General features: G+C 45.2%; 1 protein-coding gene across 1 annotated transcript in view; it reads left to right on the forward strand.

The window, feature by feature from the left end:
- DPP6 (dipeptidyl peptidase like 6) overlaps positions 1-25,870 on the forward strand; it is a 587,423-nt gene that overhangs the window by 470,341 nt on the left and 91,212 nt on the right. Inside the window, exon 9 of the mRNA XM_088450360.1 lies at positions 22,752-22,906. Coding sequence (XP_088306486.1) covers positions 22,752-22,906 — 155 coding nt within the window. The remainder of the gene's footprint in view (positions 1-22,751; positions 22,907-25,870) is intronic.

A 25,870-nucleotide genomic window follows, 5' to 3' on the forward strand; every position in this document is an offset into this window, starting at 1 on the left:
TTGTTTTTATATTTGGGGAACAGCCTGTACCCTAAAAATGAAAATAAATGTTGAGAAACAGTATAGATATCTGTTATTGTCTCAAACAAAAATATTTAGCATTTTTAAAAAGTTTAAAAAAATTATAAAAAAGCAAACTTTTTTCGTTTAAATGCAAACAAATAAAACTAAGAAGTTAAAAAAAGTTAAAAAAATTTGATTTTGAGATAAGTTGAGGGGGGGAGTGTCCAAGAGGTTCTGAAGCAAATTCCGACATTTTTAACTTAAAATAGGGACTTTCCTGACTTGGTACCTGCTCTAGGGCTGTAAGAAATAAACCACATTAATTCCTATTGAAATTACTGCAGCTGAAATTCTTGTGCCCAATTGAGTAGAAAAATTGTGCGCCTACGGGAAAAACCATGAAGCGCGAGATTTTTCAAAGAATTTCTGCCAATTGAACACTCCCCATAGTTTTGCATAGGTATTTAATGGTCATACTATGGACCTGCTTCTGAGATTTACCCAATGCCGATATTTGCGCAGATTGAGAGATTGTTTGGCATTGCGCATGCGCCAATGCTGCACTGTGCACGTGCAGCGATTGTATTGTGATTACGCTACAGAGGATTCACTTGCAAAGTGAGTGACAGGTATTCATCATTTGGGGAGCGTATCGGGGGGTGGTTAGAAAAACGTAGGCGTGTCTGAATGAACGTCATTTCATGGGCGTGCATAAATTAGACATTGTGATCTCCTTTGCAGCATGAGAGCTCTCAGCGTGTCAGGAAAGCCGCAGTGTTTGTGGCAGGTCAGACTTGATTTACAAGTTGTGGGACTGCCCAATCTGCATCGATGTTACAGATGTTTACACTGCTGCACGTCGTTGAAAAGATATAAGCAGGCACCAGTGGGTGTCCCTATGCTCAGCTAAGCTTTCACATATTTCCACTATTGCGGTCCTTAAAAGATCGCAGCTGCGATTGCATTAGTGTAAATGGAATGGGGATGAAATGCCGGGGGCTGTTTATCCCGACAGCGGATGCCCGACATGAGGAGATCCCGACTGAGGCAGGTAAGTATACTAACCCTCCCCTGTCCCCCCCAACCCTAACTCTCCCTTAGTGGTGCCTAACCCTAACCTCCCCCCTTAGTGCCTAGCCCTAACCTCCCCCACAGCGGTGCCTAAACCTAACACCCCCCCGCACCCTAAACCTAACCTTACCGGGGGGGGGGTGCCTAAAGCTTAACACTAACCCTCTCTCCTAGTGGTGCCTAACACTAATCTCCCCCCAAAACCTGACGCTAACCCCGTTAGACTCCCTAATACTAACCCTTCCCCCCCGGGGCTAAAGCTAAGGGTGCCCCGGAACTACCTTCCTTTGGGCTGGCGTCCTCGGCGCTCCGGTATCGGGATTAACATAGGCATTGGTATTTCGCCGCCTATGTTACATCCCTTGCTGGGATTTCGCTGTCGGCATTGAGAACTGCGGCCATGCAGCCTCTGGTCTCATCACTACATAGTAGGGGTGTGCACCGGCCACTTTTCGTGTTTTGGTTTTGGATCTGGATCTTTCTTCGTGTTTTGGATCTGGATTGGTTTTGCCAAAACCACCCTTCCATGTTTTGGGTTCTGGGTTTTGTGTTTTGGATCTGTATTTTTTTGAAAAAAAGCATAAAAACAGCTAAAATCACAGAATTTGTAGGTTTTTCTGCTCCTATGCTATTATTAACCTCAATAACCTTAATTTCCACTCATTTCCAGTCTATTCTGAACACCTCACACCTCACAATAGTGTTTTTATGTCCAAAAGGTTGCACCAAGGTAGCTGGATGACTATGCTAAGCGACACGAGTGGGCGGCACAAACACGTGACCCATCTAGGAGTGACACTGCAGTGGCAGACAGGATGGCAGTTAGAAAAACTAGGCCCCAAACTGTACATAATGCAAAGAAAAAAAAGAGGTGCAAGATGGAATTGTCCTTGGGCCCTCCCACCCACCCTTATGTTGTATAAACAGGACATGCACACTTTAACAAATCAATCATTTCAGCGCCAGGGTCTGCCACACAACTGTGGCTGAAATGATTGGTTCGTTTGGGCCCCCACAAAACAAGCTGGCAATTAATGTGTCCCTGCACAAACTGGCTCTACGGAGGCAAGATGTCATCCTCATCCTCCTCATCCACCGATTCCTCACCTTCTTCAGTGTGTACATCCTCATCCTCACAAAGTATTAACTCGTCCCCACTTGAATCCACCACCACAGGTCCCTCTGTACCTTCTGGAGGCTGGTCTCCCTGGAAGAGCTGATAATTCATTTTGATGAACATCATCTTCTCCACATTCTGTGGAAGCAACCTCCTACGCCTTTCACTGACAAGGTTCCCGGCTGCACTAAACACTCTTTCGGAGTACACACTGGAGGGGGGGCAACTCAGGTAAAATAGAGCCAGTTTGTACAGGGGCCTCCAAATTGCCTCTTTTTCCTGCCAGTACAGGTATGGACTGTCTGACATGCCTACTTGGATGCTGTCACCGATGTAATCCTCCACCATTCTGTCAATGGTGACAGTATCATATGCAGTGACAGTAGACATGTCAGAAATTGTTGCCAGGTCCTTCAGTCCGGACCAGATGTCCAAACTTGGTCCTGCCTGCCCTGCATCACCGCCAGCGGGTTGCTTAGGATACCTAAGTTTTTTCCTGGCAGCCCCAGTTGCGGGAGAAAATGAAGAAGGAGCCGTTGACGTGTCACGTTCCGCTTCAGCTGACAGTGTGTTCACCAGCAGGTCTTTGCACCTCTGCAGGCTTGTGTCGGCTTGAAAGAGAGACACCACATAGGCTTTAAACCTAGGATCGAGCACGGTGGCCAAAATGTAGTGGTCTGATTTCAACAGATTGACCACCCTGGAATCTTGGCAAAGCGAATGAAGGGCTTCATCCACAAGTCCCACATGCCGAGCGGAATCGCTCCGTCTTAGCTCCTCCTTCACTTTCTCCAGCTGCTTCTGCAAAAGCCTGATGAGGGGAATGACCTGACTCAAGCTGGCAGTGTCTGAACTGACTTCACGTGTGGCAAGTTCGAAGGGCTGGAGAACCTTGCACAACACGGAAATCATTCTCCACTGTGCTTGAGTCAGGTGCATACCCCCTCCTTTGCCTATGTCATAGGTGGATGTATAGGCTTGTATGGCCTTTTGCTGCTCCTCCATCCTCTGAAGCATATAGAGGGTTGAGTTCCACCGCGTCACAACCTCTTGCTTCAGGTGATGGCGGGGCAGGTTCAAGAGTGTTTGCTGGCGCTCCAGTCTTCGGCACGCAGTCGCTGAATGGCGAAAGTGGCCAGAAATTTTTCGGGCCACCCAAAGCGTCTCCTGCACGCCCCTGTCGCTTTTCAGAAAATTCTGCACCACCAAGTTTATTGTGTGAGCAAAACATGGGACGTGCTGGAATTTGCCCAGATGTAATGCCCGCACAATATTGGTGGCGTTGTCAGATATCACAAATCCCCAGGAGAGTCTAAGTGGGGTAAGCCACTGGGCGATGATTTCCCTCAGTTTCTCTAAGAGGTTGTCGGCGGTGTGCCTCTTACTGAAACCGGTGATACACAGCGTAGCCTGCCTTGTAACGAGCTGGCGTTTCTGAGATGCTGCTACTGGTGACGCTGCTGCTGTTGCTGCGTAAGGTGATACATCTACCCAGTGGGCTGTCACAGTCATATAGTCCTTAGTCTGCCCTGTTCCACTTGTCCACATGTCCGTGGTTAAGTGGACATTGTGTACAATGGCATTTTTCAGGACACTGAGGACACTTTTTCTGACGTTTCTGTACAGTCTCGGTATCGCCTGCCTAGTGAAGTGGAATCTAGACGGGATTTGGAACCGGGGACACACTACCTCCATCAATTGTCTAAATCCCACTGCACTAATGGCAGATACCGGACGCACGTCTAACACCAACATAGCAGTCAAGGCCTCAGTTATACGTTTTGCTTCAGGATGACTGCTGTCGTACTTCATCCTCCTCGCTAAGGACTGTTGGAGGGTCAATTGTTTAGTAAAAGTAGTGGTGTTCCTACTTCCTCTCTGGGATGATGAACGACTCCCAGCAGCAGCAACAGCAGCAGCGGCAGCAGTAGGCGTAGCAATGCAGGATCCTCCGGAGGAATCCCGGATAGGAGAGTCAGTCATGCCAGTGACATGGCCTGCAGGACTTCTTCCGATCCTGACTAAGGAGGAAATTGACGAGGAGGGAGTTGACGGTGTGGTTTGCAGGCGCTTGGATACAACAGGACAACGGGATTTAGGTGTCCCTGGACTGCTTACGGTCTTAGCCAAAGTTTCTGAACTTGACAGTAACTTTTTATGAACGCGCTGCAGGTGCCGTATAAGGGAGGATGTTCCTAGGTGGTTGACGTCCCTACCCCTACTTATTTCACCTTTACATATGGTACATATGGCAAGACAGTTGTTGTCCGGATTTGGATAGAAATATTGCCAGACCAAAGAGGTGGAATGTTTGGTCTTCTGCCCAGGCATGACCGTGATGGGCTTTTTCATCCCACGGACAACAACTGTCTCCCCCGGAGCCTGATTTAAACAAACCACATCACCATCAGAATCCTCCTCGCCAACTTCCTCCTCAGCGCCAGCTACACCAGTATCCTCATCCTGTTGTACTTCAACAGTGACATCTTCAATTTGCATATCAGCAAGTGGACTGTGGGTGCTCCTTTCAGCACTTGCAGGGGGCGTGCAAATGGTGGAAAGAGCCACCTCTTCCCGTCCAGTGCTGGGAAGGTCAGGCATCGCAACCACCACCACACTTGGACTCTCCTTGGGGATTTGTGATATCTTCTTAGAAAGCACAGTTCTTCGCTGTGCATTTGCCAGCTTAACTCTTTTGATTTTTTTAGTGGGAGGAGGGCTTCCATCGTCATGTAAAGCTGAACCACTAGTCATGAACATACTAGGGATTGACCTTAGCCGTTCCTTGCCACTCCGTGTCGTAAATGGCATATTGGCAAGTTTACGTTTCTCTTCAGCTGATTTAAATGTCTTTTTCAAGGTCATTTTCCTGAACTTTGCCATTTGGGATTGTATGTGCCCTCTACTATGACATTGGGCATCGGCCTTGGCAGACGACGTTGATGGCATGTTATTGTCTATGTCATGACTAGTGGCAGCAGCTTCAGCACTAGGAGGAAGTGGTTCTTGATCTTTCTCTATTTTATTTTTATCGGAGAAAGTTTGGTCCTCCATTTATGTTATATCAATTTGATATATACGTGCGGCTAAACACAGAAAATAATTTTATTTTTGGTTTGGACTGGAGTGTACTTTCGGGGGTTAGAGCACCCTTAACGGTCAAGCCAGCCGGCCCTTTACTTATGACACAGGCGCACGCTTGGCACTACTTTGTTGATGCACGTGCGGCTACTGCGCACACAATTCACAAACACAGAAAATAATTTTTTTTTTGGTTTGGACTGGAGTGTACTTTGGGGGTTACAGCACCCTTTAACGGTCAAGCCAGCCGGCCCTTTACTTATGACACAGGCGCACGCTTGGCACTACTTTGTTGATGCACGTGCGGCTACTGCGCACACAATTCACAAACACAGAAAATAATTTTTTTTTTGGTTTGGACTGGAGTGTACTTTCGGGGGTTACAGCACCCTTAACGGTCAAGCCAGCCGGCCCTTTACTTATGACACAGGCGCACGCTTGGCACTACTTTGTTGATGCACGTGCGGCTACTGCGCACACAATTCACAAACACAGAAAATAATTTTTTTTTTGGTTTGGACTGGAGTGTACTTTCGGGGATTACAGCACCCTTAACAGTCAAGCCAGCCGGCCCTTTACTTATGACACAGGCGCACGCTTGGCACTACTTTGTTGATGCACGTGCGGCTACTGCGCACACAATTCACAAACACAGAAAATAATTTTTTTTTTGGTTTGGACTGGAGTGTACTTTCGGGGGTTACAGCACCCTTTAACGGTCAAGCCAGCCGGCCCTTTACTTATGACACAGGCGCACGCTTGGCACTACTTTGTTGATGCACGTGCGGCTACTGCGCACACAATTCACAAACACAGAAAATAATTTTTTTTTGGTTTGGACTGGAGTGTACTTTGGGGGTTACAGCACCTTTTAACGGTCAAGCCAGCCGGCCCTTTACTTATGACACAGGCGCACGCTTGGCACTACTTTGTTGATGCACGTGCGGCTACTGCGCACACAATTCACAAACACAGAAAATAATTTTTTTTTTGGTTTGGACTGGAGTGTACTTTGGGGGTTACAGCACCCTTTAACGGTCAAGCCAGCCGGCCCTTTACTTATGACACAGGCGCACGCTTGGCACTACTTTGTTGATGCACGTGCGGCTACTGCGCACACAATTCACAAACACAGAAAATATTTTTTTTTTTGGTTTGGACTGGAGTGTACTTTCGGGGGTTACAGCACCCTTTAACGGTCAAGCCAGCCGGCCCTTTACTTATGACACAGGCGCACGCTTGGCACTACTTTGTTGATGCACGTGCGGCTACTGCGCACACAATTCACAAACACAGAAAATAATTTTTTTTTTGGTTTGGACTGGAGTGTACTTTGGGGGTTACAGCACCCTTTAACGGTCAAGCCAGCCGGCCCTTTACTTATGACACAGGCGCACGCTTGGCACTACTTTGTTGATGCACGTGCGGCTACTGCGCACACAATTCACAAACACAGAAAATAATTTTTTTTTTGGTTTGGACTGGAGTATACTTTCGGGGGTTACAGCACCCTTAACGGTCAAGCCAGCCGGCCCTTTACTTATGACACAGGCGCACGCTTGGCACTACTTTGTTGATGCACGTGCGGCTACTGCGCACACAATTCACAAACACAGAAAATAATTTTTTTTTTGGTTTGGACTGGAGTGTACTTTTGGGGATTACAGCACCCTTAACAGTCAAGCCAGCCGGCCCTTTACTTATGACACAGGCGCACGCTTGGCACTACTTTGTTGATGCACGTGCGGCTACTGCGCACACAATTCACAAACACAGAAAATAATTTTTTTTTGGTTTGGACTGGAGTGTACTTTCGGGGGTTACAGCACCCTTTAACGGTCAAGCCAGCCGGCCCTTTACTTATGACACAGGCGCACGCTTGGCACTACTTTGTTGATGCACGTGCGGCTACTGCGCACACAATTCACAAACACAGAAAATAATTTTTTTTTGGTTTGGACTGGAGTGTACTTTGGGGGTTACAGCACCCTTTAACGGTCAAGCCAGCCGGCCCTTTACTTATGACACAGGCGCACGCTTGGCACTACTTTGTTGATGCACGTGCGGCTACTGCGCACACAATTCACAAACACAGAAAATAATTTTTTTTTTGGTTTGGACTGGAGTGTACTTTGGGGGTTACAGCACCTTTTAACGGTCAAGCCAGCCGGCCCTTTACTTATGACACAGGCGCACGCTTGGCACTACTTTGTTGATGCACGTGCCGCTACTGCGCACACAATTCACAAACACAGAAAATAATTTTTTTTTTGGTTTGGACTGGAGTGTACTTTCGGGGGTTACAGCACCCTTAACGGTCAAGCCAGCCGGCCCTTTACTTATGACACAGGCGCACGCTTGGCACTACTTTGTTGATGCACGTGCGGCTACTGCGCACACAATTCACAAACACAGAAAATAATTTTTTTTTTGGTTTGGACTGGAGTGTACTTTCGGGGGTTACAGCACCCTTAACGGTCAAGCCAGCCGGCCCTTTACTTATGACACAGGCGCACGCTTGGCACTACTTTGTTGATGCACGTGCGGCTACTGCGCACACAATTCACAAACACAGAAAATAATTTTTTTTTTGGTTTGGACTGGAGTGTACTTTCGGGGGTTACAGCACCCTTTAACGGTCAAGCCAGCCGGCCCTTTACTTATGACACAGGCGCACGCTTGGCACTACTTTGTTGATGCACGTGCGGCTACTGCGCACACAATTCACAAACACAGAAAATAATTTTTTTTTGGCTTGGACTGGAGTGTACTTTCGGGGGTTACAGCACCCTTAACGGTCAAGCCAGCCGGCCCTTTACTTATGACACAGGCGCACGCTTGGCACTACTTTGTTGATGCACGTGCGGCTACTGCGCACACAATTCACAAACACAGAAAATAATTTTTTTTTTGGTTTGGACTGGAGTGTACTTTGGGGGTTACAGCACCCTTTAACGGTCAAGCCAGCCGGCCCTTTACTTATGACACAGGCGCACGCTTGGCACTACTTTGTTGATGCACGTGCGGCTACTGCGCACACAATTCACAAACACAGAAAATAATTTTTTTTTTGGTTTGGACTGGAGTGTACTTTCGGGGGTTACAGCACCCTTAACGGTCAAGCCAGCCGGCCCTTTACTTATGACACAGGCGCACGCTTGGCACTACTTTGTTGATGCACGTGCGGCTACTGCGCACACAATTCACAAACACAGAAAATAATTTTTTTTTTGGTTTGGACTGGAGTGTACTTTGGGGGTTACAGCACCCTTTAACGGTCAAGCCAGCCGGCCCTTTACTTATGACACAGGCGCACGCTTGGCACTACTTTGTTGATGCACGTGCGGCTACTGCGCACACAATTCACAAACACAGAAAATAATTTTTTTTTTGGTTTGGACTGGAGTGTACTTTGGGGGTTACAGCACCCTTAACGGTCAAGCCAGCCGGCCCTTTACTTATGACACAGGCGCACGCTTGGCACTACTTTGTTGATGCACGTGCGGCTACTGCGCACACAATTCACAAACACAGAAAATAATTTTTTTTTTGGTTTGGACTGGAGTGTACTTTCGGGGGTTACAGCACCCTTTAACGGTCAAGCCAGCCGGCCCTTTACTTATGACACAGGCGCACGCTTGGCACTACTTGGTTGATGCACGTGCGGCTACTGCGCACACAATTCACAAACACAGAAAATAATTATTTTTTGGGTTTGGACTGGAGTGTACTTTGGGGGTTACAGCACCCTTTAACGGTCAAGCCAGCCGGCCCTTTACTTATGACACAGGCGCACGCTTGTCACTACTTTGTTGATGCACGTGCGGCTACTGCGCACACAATTCACAAACACAGAAAATATATAATTTTTTTAGCACTTGGGGGGAGCACCCCTGATGGACAGTGCACCCCCTGGACAACACTACAGCACCCCTTTAGGACTGGGACACTGCACAGGACTTTGGAGTGTACACAGCCCCTATGGAGAACTGACTGCACAACACAGTCCAGCCAGCCCCTATGGACTTTGAAGTAGTGGACACAGCCCCTATTAACAACAGCAGCACAGCACAACACAGCCAGCCCCTATGGACTTTGAAGTAGTGGACAACAGCAGCACTACACTACACTACACTACACAGCCCTAACTCCCACCCTCCCTCTTCACTGTCCACAGCCGAGTGAGAAAATGGCGCCGACGCGGGTACCTTATATAGGATCCAAAACCCGCGAGACTCGGAAGCTGGGATGATGACGTTTTGCCTCGATTTCAGATCCGAGTCAGGCGGAAAAAGTCGAGCCTGACTCGGATCAGACTCGGATCGGGGGGGCTCGGGGGGGTTCGGATTTCAGAAATCCGAACCCACTCACCCCTACTACATAGCAGTGTAAATTTCTGAATCAGGCCCTATGATATTTGTTTTCTTATCATATAAGAATGAAATAATATTTAATTGTTTTGAATCAGATAACATGATTTCAGAATATCATGAAACCTACTTCAGATTTCAAAACAATTAATTCTATGTTCGCCAAGTGCATTCACTATCACAGCTGTCATTCTAAGGTGCCGTTATCTTAGATAATGATATTACCTCCATTACTTGTGATTGCCAAAGTGAGCTCCTTCATGTACAGTACTAATCAATAGAATGTATGTTTAATTGCTGTCTTTATTTGGGCTGATTGCTGATAACACAAAGTTATGCTCTTTTGTTAGTGGATATAAGGGATGTCTGCAGTCTTCAAACATATGAAGTAACTCATTGTGTGAAGCACTGCATGTGCGCAAATTGCAGCTGTTGATGGACTCAGCATTTGGTATATTGTGCTGTAGCTTTATTTCACAGTCTGTCATTACCAGAGATATCTGTTTTCTCGTTATACTTGTGGTGGCAACGCTGGTAATTGATCACTCACCGCGATAGAGACGATATCTCAGCTGAAAGGAATAAAACTGAAGGAATATCCATTATGGAGCAATCTTAGATTTCAAAGCTCTTAGTAAGTAACTCAAAGCCATATTTCCAGTAAAAGATGACCGTCACACACAAGGAAAGCAGCCATTGCTTAGTCTGTCTCAGGAATGGCACTTTCCTAGTAAATTAAATTAATTGGCTTCATTCGATGGACTATAGGTTTAGATAGGAAAAGGTCAAATTCAGGCTAATTCTGGGAGCAAAGCAAAAAAGAGCAAGTATTACCCCTTTCAGACTAGCAGCTAAAATCCGGGTTATTGCCAGGTTAACCCAGGTTGCTGCTAGGTGTAAATGGGGCCGGGGTTGGGCTCCCAGGACGATTCACCCGGAAATCCAACCTGGGTAACTTGCAGGGTTTAACACAGGAATGACCCATGTAACCCCGCAGTGTAAACGGGTAACCCAGGTCATCCGACCCAGGTCATGTTTACAACATGGAGTTCCGGATTTTCCGGCGCTTGGAGATTGTCATCTCAAATCACCGGCAAACCAGTTCAACTGCTCTCTGATTATTCCTACAGTAGTTTGTCGTTTCGGTCTGAAGGGGGTATGTTCCGGGTCTGAGCCAATTTGGAATCTTATCACAAATACTGGGTCAGACCCGGGAATTTAGTGTAATAGGGATATAACTTTGCACTTTGGTATAACCATGCTGCACTGCAGGTGGGGCAGTTTTAAAATGAGAGATTTAGATTTGGGACTGATGTGTATAAGGGTTGGGTATGGGAGACCGGCAGTCGGGATACCGGCTGTCAAAGGCATCCAGATGCTCAGAATCCCAACAGGGGCTAGGTAAGTATCCTAACACCCTCTAACCCTAAGCCTCCCTTCCAGCATCCTAACCCTCCCCACCTAACACCCTAACCCTCCCTTTTAGTGCCTAAACCTAACCCTCCCCCCTTAGTGCCTAACCCTAACCCCTCCTTGGTGGTGCCTAACTAACACCCCACCTTGTGGTGCTTAACCCACCCCCAATGGTGCCTAACCCTAACCTCCCACCCCCACAGCCTAACCCCCCTGTGGTGCCTAATCCTAACCCTCCTCGGCTAACAGCTAACCCAGGCCACTATACTTACGATCGGGATGCTGGCTGTCGGGATTCTTGCGTTGGCATCTCACCTGATGTCGAGATTCCGGCGCCAGTGTTGTGGCCGCAGGTTGGGATTCCGTCACCAGGATTTTGCCCACCAGCATTCTGTTCGAAGGTAAACTGACTACATCCTGTATAGAGATGTGCGCTGAGGGCCTGATTCAGACCCGCTCGCGAGCGTTGAGCTCCGTCATGCGCATGCGCGAGACCCGCATAGCGACAGCCAAGCTGTCGCTCGGGTCTCGCAAAGGGGGCGTGCTGTCGATGGTGAGTGACAGCACGCCCCCTTTGGTGGGCGTGCCGGGGGCGTGGCTGCAAGACGGAGGCGTACCCGAGGGAACGCCTACCGTCTAGGTCCGGTCCCACTGACATCACTAGTGATGTCAGTGGGAGTGATTTTGGCTCTGATAGAGCCAAAATCACTCCAGGGCTTGAGGTCGCCTAAACCCTACCGCAGGGCCTCATCGCAAGCCCGATGGTCGCGATGGTCTTGACCATCGTGACCATCATCATGGACGCTCGCATAAGCTGTGGGTGGTAACCCATAGCTATGCGAGCATCCAGGAGGACACACCAAAACCAGCAAAAATAAAGTAATTATTGCAATACAAAACCCAAAACTTGAATTAAAAATTCAAATTCCAAATTGCTGGAAGATCAGAATTGTGATTTATAGTATTCGGGTCTCCTCAGGAGATTAGAACAGAGAGTTGGATTTGTCCAGATTCACAAAATTCAGGTGGATTCGGGTTTCTTTAAAACCAAACCGCACATCTCTAGTATAAACTGAAATCTAAATTGCAGAGTAAAATAAAGCTGTCCAGCATTTGTATGTTACATGCAAAAGCAGCCACTGTATACATAGCAGACTTTGCTTCATAATTAGCTACTGTATTTTGATAAAAATATTTTGTATGACCATCTAATATGTAAAGACTTATTTATGGCCATTGTAACATGCAGTGCCATATAATAGTATAATAGGTATTGGTATGACTATGTACTATTATTGACATTCAGAATGTCGACAATAAAAAGGCGGACAGCATTATGTAGAACACGGCATGCTGATATGGTAGCATTGCGATGTCAAACATAACTGTGATGGCTTTTGAACTTTAAACATGATGGTGAAGCATCATGTTTAAGTTCTAAAACCAACACAGCTATAGTGCTGATCATTGCATCACTACCATCAAATTTCACAACCATCCAGATTGCAACGGGACAATCCCGCTTTTCCGGCACTGTCTTGCTGTCCAACCCAGAGGCGGGGAAAAGTTGGGAGGACACTCTGTCACATGGCGCTTTGCATAGCAGAGTATCAGTGATTGGATAACATGAGCATGTACCCTTCCCTTCAGGGAGAGGGGTACAGGGGATATCCCTAGTGTTCCCCACTGTCTAAGGATCCAACCCCCTCCTCAAATGTAAAGTTCCAGACTGTGCACTTGAATTATACATTGTTACTTTATTAGAGGTCAATTACCTGGTAGAGGATGGACATGGAAGAACAGGGATGCTGGGTTTGTTTCTTTAAAAACTACACCAATGTTCACCCTCGTGCCATTCAAAATGAGTGGTTGTACTAACAGACCTAGGAGTATATGTACTAAGCCTTGGAAAGAGAGAAAGTAGAGAGCGATAAAGTACCAACCAATAACATCATAACTGTCATTTTTCAAAAACAGACTGTAAAATAGCAGTTAGGAGATGACTGGTTGCTACTTTGTCTTATCCAAGGCTTAGTACATCTCCTCCCCTAATGATTTCATCCCAGTAGTAATAACCTTTAAATTTAACCTTTTTTTTTTTACAATTGCATGTACTTGCCCTTGATTAGACCTAATGCAGTTATCATTGAGTTTTAGATTCTGGCTGGTGTGTACAGGGGTTCCCTATAATATTTAGAAAGCATATGTGGTATATAGAGACAGGTGTCAGGTTACAGCCTAGGATCGTCCGGTACTCATCCCAGTGCCGACTTCCCCTTACTTCTCAAGCAATCAGATGTCTGGTGCGGCGGCGAGTGACGCGCTGAGGATTATATCTTAGGATCACTTGGACTTCCATATGCTGCCCGGTAACTTGGTTACTGTGGTTGCCGTCAACGACTGTCATGGCTGGGCCCATATCACCTGACTGATCCTTTACCCAATGGTAGCATGGTTGCTGTCAGCTGACACTGTTCCCAATGGACTGCTACTTTAGGGTATATAACTGGGCTCCCGACAGTACAACGTCGTTAATACTGGTGTATGCTTGTCGTTACTTTGTTCCAGGTTCCTTGCTCCTTTCCTCTCATGAATCATCTCTGGTGTTCCATCTCTACCCTTCAAAGTGATTCTCCTGTGCCAGCGGTGCATCTGGGTTCTCAGCCCGTGTACTCAGTACACCACCCGAGGTCAACACTAGTGTCACTCTCCTGTGCCAGCAGCGTATCTGGGTTCTCAGCCCAAGTACTCAGTACATCACCTGAATACAACACGTGCCATTCTCCTGTGCCAGCGGTGCATCTGGTTTCTCAACCCATGTACTCAGTACAACATCCGTGTATTGCTCAAGTGCTCAAGTGTCACTCTCCTGTGCCAGTGGTGCATCTAGGTACGCAGTGGGCCTTATCCATTCCCCTCCAGTATACTATTCCGGGAAGTTACTCCATCATGCCAATACAGTACCAGTAGGGTACAGGGTTCTCACTAGTGCTTCACACTGAAGTATATTCTCCTGGGCCTCCTTGGTATTCCGTTCTCCATTTCCCGCTTGTATCAGATACCTGACCAAAGGGTCGCGACCGGCTTGCTGGGTGCAGTTTAAATACCCATATCCCGCTTTGAGGGGTCACTGGTGAACACCTCTCAGCAAGTTAGACTCTGCGCCTTTGGTCAGGTCTTGTCAACATCCGGTATTTGTGGAAGAGGAGGACATACATCCAGGCCCCTCGCCTATAATTCCTTCCTCAACTCGGGATCTCAGCTTTCAGCTCCTCAGATGGAGATCCTCCTGAGCAGACTGTGACAACAGGATCTCCATCATGTGCCCTATTATTATTATTATACATATGTTAAACAATATCGCAATCCCAGGACTATGGTGTATTCACTACAGTGCATAATCTGGTAGATTAACTGTATGAACTATCAATATCATGTAAATTCCCCTCTAGCCTGACAAAGTGCAGCAACTTGACGTGGCATATCTTCCACAAGTGGACGGAAGACCTCTGGAGAGATGTTGATCCATACCATCTGGATAGCTTCCCACAGCTCCCTGATATTTATAGGTGCAAGATCTTGGGTGCATATGGACCTCTCCACCATGTCCCATATATGCTCAATTGGGTTCTTGCCGGACGAACGTGGTTGCCACACCATTTGTCGGAACTCTCCAGAATGTTCCTCTAACCAATTCTGGACAACTTCAGACCGATGACACGGTACATTATCCTACTGGAATATTCCATTGTTGTGGTGGTAAATTAAGTTCATAAAGAGCTGCAAATGGTCATCAAGCAATGCAATGTAGAGGTCACTGGCATGTTCAGGTTGACCAGAGGACCCAACTTATGCCACGTGAACATACCACACACCGTTATGGAACCACCACCAGCCTGCATGGTGCCTTGTTGACAACTGGGGTCCATTGCCTCATGGGGTCTGCACCACACCGGAACCCTACCATCAGCCAGAAACAACTGGAACTGTGATTTATCGGACCACACCATATGTTGCCTGTCCTCCAGGGTCCAATTAGTGATTCCAGGTGAGGCACTGTGTCCACTGTGTCATGGTGTTAACAGGGGCACTCTCGTGATTCTCTGCTCCCATATCCCATAGACGCTAAAGAACACTGCACTGACCTGCTGCATATGCGTCTGGTACCTCTTGAATGTGGATTTGAGCCAGTGTCGATTGTCTGTTACCACGGACAATTCTGGCCAGACACCACTGGTCATGATCACCCGTGGTCAACCACTGCACTGTCAACAGTGGGTGGTACTGCCTTCCATGAGGTATTTCCAGTAAACGCGTGACATCGTAGATTGAGGATTGTTGAATGTTCGCACAACTTTGGAAATGGAACCCATCCGTCGGGAACCCACTGTTAAAAATGTATAGCATATTTATTAAGCACACTGTGCAGTCTAAAAATGGTCAAAAACATATACATACAATTCAAATTCAATCATAGAATTATTAATTACACCTGATGATCATGTGTATAGGGTAAGTATCAAGTCCACCAGAGGAAAAAAAGGGTAGTTCCACAAGGTTAAATCACTGTGTACTGAAGGTATATAGGATCCATATAGAACATATTTTTTTTACTGGTACCACTCTGCTATTAGGGTGGAGATAGCAGTGTCCAGCAGGGTTAATAATACCTGCAGCCTGTGCAGTACCTTGGCTGTAATAAACTCCCAAAGACAGATGTTTCCAGAGTGGCTTGTTTTCAGATCATCCGGTTTAGTTGTGGCATAAGTCCTTTTCCCAGGAAAGACGTGCAGTGAATTGTCCAGCAATATGCAAAAGAGTGCTCTGGTGGTGGGCCTGATGCGTTTCCCTGTCACAGACCGCTTTCTCAAAGGCAGTTTGGACCATTCGTGTCATTAGGCCTTACCCCCTCGCTATGAAACCCTGCGAATCATGTATATTTTAATAGGGTTGTGCCAAATTACACAATTAACATAGAATTGCAGAATTAATACCCATGCCCTAAAGATGGACTGCAGATTTCAGGTAAGCTTCTCCCAATTCAGCCCACTTTACTAGGAAGTGGGCGGGATGTGGGAGAGGTGCCTACACTTCCGGGGGTGCGGAGGACTACCTGAAAAATCTGGAGTGTAGGCAAGTATGTACTATAGCCACCATGTGGATTACAGACAAGACTCCACCTTCCAAACTAGGATACAACACAGCCTGTACTGGTATTGCCAGATTGCTTCTGTTTGCATTGGAGCACAGAGTAGACTATGCACAATAGCATTGATGCTACTTCCATCTGTATAATAAATTATTTATTTGTGATTCTGGTTGAGCTCTTGGAAGATTTTCTATCTCTTATCATGTGACTTGTTGCTCCCAAGTCTATGGACTAGCAATGGGATAGACAACTTTATGTTTCTTTAAATGCGCCATTCCACTGATTTTTTTTTTTGCTTGGCTTTTCATATTGAGCAATCTTTTTCAGGTATTCCCCTGTTTCTTGTATCTAAAATATGATCTTGTTTCCTTACTGGTTGATTTTAAATCATGTTGACATGTTGTCATGTATGAATTCCTGTCTGCACTGGTGTTCATCTATAAGCCTAGTACAGTATTTACAGTCTTGTTTTTATTTTGCTCCAGGTCTTGTTATTATTCATTTGGCTGCAAGGTTTTACCTGCAAATAATGTACACAGGTATCGCAACCAGTTTTCTATTACCACGGGTATTCGTGCTCCCGATACCCATTTTTATACAATAGAATAAAAATGCTTGCAAATTTTGGTAATAGTTATTACTGTCCAGAAGAAATAAAATGATAAATATATATTTTTTAATGCATTAAATGGCTGATTTCTGCATTTTTTTTTAAAAGTAAAAAATAATGATAAAAAGCAAACATTTTTTATTTTATTACAAACAAATAAATGAAAAATGCAAAAAAAATTTGATTTAGGGGTAATTTTAGGCCTAACAAAAGTAAACATTAAACAGGTTGAGTCTCCCATGTTCAAAATGCTTGGGACCAAAAGTATTTTTCTGTATTTTGGAATATTTGCATACCATAATGAGATATTTGGGGAATGGAAGCCAAGTCTAATCACAGAATGCATTTATGTTTCATATACACACAGCCTGAAGGTCATTTTCTACAATCATTTTATACATTTTGTGCATCAAACAAAGTTTGTGTACATACACGAAATTCATTTGTTTAATATAAACCTTATATTAAAGACATTCCCAAAATGTCTGCACCAACCCTGCAATATGCTTATTGTGCTCTCTAGGTTTCGGTTGATTTTAATTATCTCATGTGGTTTTCTATTTTTTTGCAACACCAAGTCCTTGTACAATGTACCATGTTTTCTGTTGTCTGTAAAGCGACTTTGAGTCCTATGGGAGAAAAGCACTATATAAATAAAATTATTATTATTATTATTATTATTCACACAGCCTGAAGATAATTTTATTAAATATTTTTAATAATTTTGTACATTAAACAAAGTGTGTACATTAAACTATCATAAATCAAAGGTGTCACTATCTCAATCGCACTCAAAAAAATCTGAATTTCGCTTTCTCGTTGGTATCGTTGTCCCAGTTTGTTAGCTAAAATGTACCAGGAGTCCCTGATACTTACTGGAGATGTGATACTGCGGTAGGTACCTCACTACATATTTGGTGGGAGTGCTTTCTCCTCCTACTATTTTGGGGTAAGGTAATTAAGGCGGCGAGTCTCATCCTTCAGAAAGACTTACCTTCATGCCAAAGTTTCTGGTTACTGAAACCTCAGGCGCATTTTAAAAAGACTTTATTACGACATATACTTAGTGCTTCCAAGGAAGTCACCCCTCTCCACTGGAGATCTACCTCTGTCCCCGTTATGACTGAATGGGGTGTGCGTCTTAACATTATATGTCTAAGGATGATCTAATACTACCTCTTCCAGATAATTGCCAGAACTTCACAGTGATCTGGTACCCATGGTTACTCTGCAAAGAATCGGACCATTGTAAGGCACTTTGTCGCAGTTAGGGATAAAAATAGCAGAACTTGATGGATACCCCGCTGATAACTGGAGATGATTGGTCTGGTGTGTAGCTTTGTTCTCTGGTAGCGAGTCTCCCTTTTTTCCTTTTTCCTTCTCTTCTTTCCTCTACCTAATGTACTTCTTTTGCTACTTATGTTAACTTTTCCAATGTTATACTTTGATTTTTTTTTATAAAAAATTACCTATTTTGTATTATTTCCACCATAATGTTGTGTCAGTTGCCCCATACATATTGGATGGTATTCTATTTGTGATGGTTTGACATTCATCTTATGTACTGGTCACCAATAAACATATATTGCATTAAAAAAAATCCATATTTTGGAATATTTGGATATGGGATACTCAATCTGTAAAGCAATTACTTTTTTTGTGTTTAAATAAATGCTTTCATTAAATTTGGGGTGCATAAATTAACAAAAAAAATTGATTTTGGGGTCATTATTGGCTTTAACAACCAATAATGACATGTAATTATTGGACTAATTAAGCTAATTGAGAACTTCCAGTTGCTTAATTAGTCATTAAGGTTGGTGCCCTAGGGGTTCTGAAGCAAGTCCCAATAATGTTTCCTTATAATAACGATCTTAGTCAGAATTGGACTTGCTCTGAAATTGCGATAAAAAATATAGAAATTACTGATTCTGATTTTCTGGCAGGCAATTGACTAGGACAAACTTCAAGGTTTTTTTAAAATGTCGCTCGCAAATGAATATGCCCCTGTATTTGTCAGACTGTACAGAAGTGTGGCTATCAAATGGTTACACTCCGGGCCTGATCCTAAGTTGCACGCAATGTCAATGTTCATGCAAATGGTTAATGTTTTTCAACTACACATGTGTCTAAGACTCTAAGTCACCAAAAAGTGCACAGAGCATACGTCCCACGGTGTGTATGCACAGAGGCGCTGTTGCGATTAAGACGCACAGTCTCAGAAATGTATTGGTTATTCCTGGGCGGAGACTGGGAGGTGGCTATACATACGCACGGAGATGTCCATCTTATGGGCATGTTATGGGATTGTCGTGAGCCTGTTGCAGAACTGGCTGCAAACTCAGCTGCTTAATCGCTTACATTGTAGGCCATACTCTGACGTAGAACATGTGCACCTAGCATGAGGCAGGTGCAAGTTGTGACCTATTGCAGCATCTAATGATGCACAAAGTGGGCATCACAGTCCTTGTATATCAGACACACACTTGTACACCATGGGAAGGGCTGATACTAGCATTAGAATAAAATTGCAGAGGCGACTACGGCAAAAGATGCTAAAGCGGTCGTAGCAGTGTGCGACTCAGAATCAGCCCATTTATGTCTTCATCCATTGACCGGAGTTGCTCCACTCTCTGTAGCATTTCATTTATTTGTCATTTACTTTCCAAATCTCATTTGGTATATTTACAGTACATCAGTTGAAACAGCTTACTGTTTAAATTGAATCTTCTGTAATGCATCCAACATGCCCTTTGCAGTAGTTTTATATGAGAATTGGCTGGTAAACTAATAAGCTTTTAGTTTCTCATGCCAATACATCTTTTTATTATCCAATTACTAGTCATTAATCTCTAGTCATGGTTAGCAGTATCTCAGTCTTATATTGCTGATAATTGTCATTATTTAGCTTAGCCACTGCAAGTTTATGCTCTAAGCATCCTGTAATTTTCTTTTTGTTTACTTCCTTTGAAATAGAGTGTTCAGTTACTCACATACACTTTGTACACTTTGCAAATTTCACGGGAAGATTGCTAACATTATTCTGTTAAGTCTGAGCCCATAACCTGTTAAAAAATATCTTTCTTTGTTCATGCATCAAACATACAGGAAAATTGTGGGTTAAACTTAACTTTGACAGTACATGTAAACTTCATTACATAACATGGAGGATTAACAAAAGGTAGGTATAGATGTGTCCTCATACACCTATCCTATTTGCACCATATGGCATGAGATGTGTGGCACGACTTAGACTTCTCACGTTTGGGAACTTTTTCTTGAATTTTACATCTTAATTCGTTAATAGTGTACTAAGGGCCTGATTCATTTAGCGATTGCTAATGTGATCACAGCTGCGATTTCACACAGAACGCAGTGGCAAAAATATGCTAATGCTTTCCAAAGCTCAGCCGGCATAAAGACGCCCACTTCTGCTTTCTCACATCCATCCAATGTTGCTCTTCTGCATAAACATCGGTACCATCAACACACATTGAACATGTACGCAGCCGCAGAAACGTAATGTCTCCTCGCATGCAGTGGGCTCTCAAGCTACATATGCAATCACTGTGACTAATTTATGCATGCCCAAGCAACGGCGTTCACATATGCAGACACGCCTGCGTTTTTCTGACCACTCCCTCATCACCACCCCCAAACGCTCACAGCCTGTCACTCACTCTGGGATGGATTACTTTGTGCGTAATCACAGCGCGATCGCTTATATGCATGCGCAATGGCTAACAATCGCTCGATCTGCGTACGTAGCTGCATTTGCGATCGCTGCTGAATCAGGCCCCAAGTAGCTACTAGAGTACTAAGGGCCTGATTTAGAGATGGGCACAATGCCGATGTTTACGCAGTTATCTGTGGTCTGCGCACGCATCTGAGTCATACTGCGCATGCATCAAGTTTCATTACCGATGTCACTCGCAGCGAGGATTTAATCGCAAATTGATAGACAGGGACCATTTGTGGGCAGCAACAGGGAGGTGGCAACTTAAACACAGATGTTTGGGATGTGTCTCTGCCTGTGACTGTGATCCCGTATACAGTGAAAATGGCTCCGGCGTCTCAGTTCCAGTGGCCATTCTGCGCCACCATAGGGTTACTCAGAAGGCTGATAATTGACTGATTTGCGACCAATGCTTCGGCTTTGTACACAGCGACTTATCCAGTTTGGTTCGCATGCACCCGGCCGATGTTTGCGCTGTGCGCATATGTATAAGTTGCAGTGCACAAACCGGTTGCAGCATGCATGAGTGCGAATGCAGCGGCTACGCAGACCCATCCCAAATAATTGATAGGAAGTGCCATTTGTGGATGGGGGGTGATCGAAGAAACGCAGGTGTGCCAGTGCGTTTGAACGCCGTTACAGGAACGTGCATAATTAAGCCCCTACGATGGTTGAGGTCAGCTCAACCACAACTGTGCGTATGGGCCCGATGTTACTCGATGCAGGGCTGAAACTAGGGTTTTTGTCACCCGGGGCAAGACAGAAATTTGGCGCGCCCCCCCTGGTAATCACTCCATAGTAATGCCCCTGTAGTGCCCATATGCTAATGCCCCTTTAGTGCCCAAATAGTAATGCCCCTTGGTAACGCCACCTGTAGTGCCCCCTGGTAATGCCCCTGTAGAGCCCCCTGGTAATACCACCTGGTAATGCCCCTGTAGAGCCCCCTGGTAATGCCACTGTAGTCCCCCTGTAGAGCCCCCAGGTAATGTACTTGTAGTAGCCTCTGGTAATGCCTCTGTAGAGCCCCCTGCAAATGCCCATGTATAGCCCCCTGGTAATGCCCCTGAAGGTAATACCACTGTAGAGCCCCTGGTGATGCCACCTGTAGAACCCTCTGGTGATGCCCCTGTAGAGCCCCCTGGTAATGCCCATGTAGAGCCCCCTGGTAATTTCCCTGTAGGTAATGCCACTGTAGTCCCCCTGTAGTGCCCCCTGTTAATGCCCCCGTAGTGCCATATACACACACAAAAAAAAATACTTACCTTAAACCCCGCTCCTGTGACCGCCACCGTTGGGTCCGCCCGGCTGCTCCTCGGAACTATGGGAGAGACGTCATGACGTCTCTCCCATAGTGCATGTGGGGAGAGCCGGAAGCTGGAGTTCAGGAGAGAACTCCAGCCTTCGGCTAGCGCGGCGTTGCAGAGAAGGAGCCGGGCGCCCGCTGGTAATAACATCTCAGCAGGCGTCCAGCTTGGAGTCTCCCTGCGGTGCAGAGCTGGAGGACACTGGCGCTGGGTGCAGCGGTGCACCCGATGCACTTGCACCTCCAGCCCCCCCTAGTTGCTGCCCTGCTCGATGTTACCAATATTTTCATGGGTGGACTTATACAGTGGTGGGCGTCTTGGTAGAATCCTGCGATCTCACTCATTTGCATAATTTCGTAGCAAGCGAGTGTTTGCAATTGCAGACTGCAAATCCGTGCTGAATGACGACCACAGTTACTTGGATTTGCGAAGCCGCTTGTTGGCGTATCAATACAAATCCCTGTGGCACCGACATTTGCAAATCTGCAGTTGCAGTGGCAATAACATACACACAATGCTTACACACATAAAAAAAAATGTTTGAGGGATAGCATATTGTTTTGCCTTTTAAAAGAGTTGACATCTTTAAACACTCATCACTCAAAAATATAGATTTTTTTTAGCATAGCCTTGTGTCCTTTTGCTATAACAGTCAATGTCAATCTCATTGTAACAATTATAGTGCTTTTTTTTAGGAATTAATTCTCCTTTTCAGCAAAAATGAATTCTCTGTGCAGCTATATCACCCTTACTTTTATAGTACACATTTTATAGATATATTGAAATAAAATGATGCATAAAACATATTGATGCTTAGTGCTTGTTTTATTATGTCATATGTTCCTCTTATTCATCAAGTTTATTTTAGACAATATCGCTTTTGCTGTTTTTCTGCAGAGGAAATATTTAAAACCCACATTGCCCACTGGTGGGCTCCAGATGGCGCCAGACTAGCATATACGACTATCAACAATAACAAAGTACCCACTATGGAGATTCCTGTATACACTGGATCAATTTACCCAACAGTGAAAAACTACCATTATCCAAAGGTAAGAAAATTGTCAGCTGTCAAAGCTTATAGTGCACTGACAAAACAGTGCTTATATTGTTTTCTAGTTAATGTTTATATTATTATATAGAGCCTGCTGGATGTAGGCATGGGAGCAATTCTGGCGAATTAGCCCATATATTTAAAGCGGCAATAATTTAAAAGGCAAAACCAACCTGGTTTTGCCTTTTAAATTATTACCGTTTTATAAACACGGGCTAACTCGCCAGAATCGCGTCCGTGCCTGCATCTCGCAGGCTATTATAAAAGGCCCATAGTCTTTATAATAAAAATAACCATGAAGCTTGATTGAGAATGAAATTAAATGAGGAAGCAGGTGCACATTGCCAATTATAGTTCTGACTCAGCCCTTGGAAGCAAAAGTGGCATTACCAGCCATTGCTTGCATGTAAATGTAATAAGATATGTTGACTTAATTATTTCACAAGTTAGCTGAGGGAAGCTGTTGCTATATAGGAAAGCAAGCAGATGGAGGTGTATTTTTGTATGCAACTTCATTACAGTGTAGTATTTGGCATATATTCTACTTATTTAATGAATTTCAACAAGAAAAGATGCAATCTGTTTATAACACATGAAAAATGTAGTCGTGTCAAACGATCTAGTAGTAAGTATTGTCACTGCTCACCAGAATAATTATCCAATCCTGAGTATTAGTATCATCACTTCAGTATCCGAGCACCCCTAACAAAGAAAGGGACTGCCCTCCTCATATCACTCTCTGATCCCCTGTGTCCCTCCAAGCTCCCCATGTCCCTCCAGCCCCCCCATGTCACTCCAGGCCCCCTATGTGTCACTCCAGGCTCCCCCTGTGTAACTCTAGCTGCCCTCTGTGTCACTCCAGCACCACCCTGTGTCACTCCAGCCCCACTCAGCCCTACGGCTTGAGCCTCACTTGCCTTATTCTCTCTTTGGAGTCTGTGCCATTGAGCCGATAACACATTTGTAAGAATTGTCCACTTCATAAATATTCACCTATAATACTGATTTTTCCATCCCTAAACCTTTCATTGCCCCTCCCCTGAGACCCCTTCTTCTGCAGTCTTCCTGTTCTCTGTAAAATATGGGACCTCCACAGAGCATAATGCATACCTACAGCTTCAGTGTCATTCTGCTGCTTCATCTCTCCAACTTAGTAACATTTCAAAGTCCCAGTACAGTAACTATTAGCCCTAGGACTTTGAAGTGCAATTACCTTAGTGGGCTGAAAGAGTGAAGCTGAGGCTAACATTAAGGTCATGTGCGGTCACTGCGGTCTGCTTTACAGGGAACCCTCAGCATAGGAGTAGGAAGAAAATGACTTGTTTAATCCACTTTTTAAAGCATAGAAACTAGCTCTTCACATTTTTTTTTAACGTGCCCCTGAATTACTGTACCTTGAATTAGGGTAATAGTCAAGAGACATATTAGTTTATAAATCCAAAAGTCCTTCCAGCACTTGCACATCAGATAACAGCTGTACTCATCCTAAATCTCTTCCTTACTTTCTGACATATTCGCTCAACACCTCTCGTGTATCACGCTCGGAACACATTCTGCAGTTAGATTGATGTGTAGAACAGAAGTCCCTCTGTGGTTGTGTATCAGAGATTTCTGTCAGGAACAGATCTGAGCAGCGGTTATATCGAGCCGTGTGAAGAGCTGGGAGGTTCAGTGTCATATAAACTCACAGTTCAGCAAGATGGATCCTTTCTGACATCTCTGAATCATCGTCTCCATTGCGGCGGCATCACAAGTAGCGTGATCTGAAATAAGCATGAAATTGATAGATTAAGCATTTTGCCATGTACAAAGAGCCCCGATTCATATACCTATTCTCTATCTGAAGTTATGAACTGTGTGTTAAATATAGGCTAAAAACAAATTGGTAACAGGTTGATTAGGAGAAACATTTAAAAGGGGGTTGTCAGAGGACTATGGCTGCCGTCACTTGGATATAGGTGGATATAAACTCTGAATGGCGCGCTGCTGCAACCGTAACTTTATACTAATGCTATCAGTCCTTCCCTGGTATACAGCTGTGCGTCTGACTGTGCAAGGACCAAGACACCGGCTTTGAGCAGATTCTCCGCCTGTGTATGACCACCAGTATGAGCGATTAAGCGCCTGAGTTTGCTAGCAGTTAAACCATACTTACCGACTTTGCCAGGCAGTTTTCCGGGAGCAGCCGGAGAGGACCTGCTCCTCTTATCTTCGGGGGCGGGACCAGACTATAGCTGTCATTAGGCCCCACCCCCCTTACAGGAAAACCCTGTGGTTTGCGGGTCCACGAGGAGGGGGTGGGGCTAAATGACACAAATTGTGACATTTAGCCCCGCCTCATTCCTACAGACCCCACACTTTTTGCAGATAATCTCCCCATCCTGCCCACTTTACTAGGAAGTGGACGGGATGCGGGAGATTTACCTACTCTTCCAGGGGTGCGTGGGGGAGTGGGAGCCTCCTGCGACTCCCAGGAGAGTAGCCAAGTATGAGTTAAACTACAGATGCGCCCATTTAGTTTGCTGCCGATCGTGGCACAAATGTGCCCGCGAATCACGCTATGCGCCATGCTACGGTGCACCCCCGATCGAGGGAGTGCGTCTCCATTCAAACCTATGGGGATGCACTCACGCTTCCTCGATTGCGGGAGTTCTTCTCCATAGGATTGAAAGGAGACGCTATTGCACATCCCCGATGGCGGGAAGGTGACTCGCTGCGCTATGAGCAACAATGCAGCTGGGCCCATCTCTACATGCCCGCTACACTCTCATAACACCCATAAGACAGACCAGCTTCATGTGTCTGAATAGCCTCCTTCCAGCACATTTCCAATATATTTCTGAAACCTTTGTCTCCAACGCACCTGCGCCTCTGTGCGTACACGCTGCCGGACACATGTTGTGCGAGTTTTTAGGGATTTTACATGTATGCGCAGTAGAAAAATATAGCTCAATTCTCTGAA

The sequence above is a fragment of the Taudactylus pleione genome, unplaced genomic scaffold (assembly GCF_031769625.1).
Source record: "Taudactylus pleione unplaced genomic scaffold, aTauple2 ptg000517l, whole genome shotgun sequence".
Classification (NCBI taxonomy): domain Eukaryota; kingdom Metazoa; phylum Chordata; class Amphibia; order Anura; family Myobatrachidae; genus Taudactylus; species Taudactylus pleione.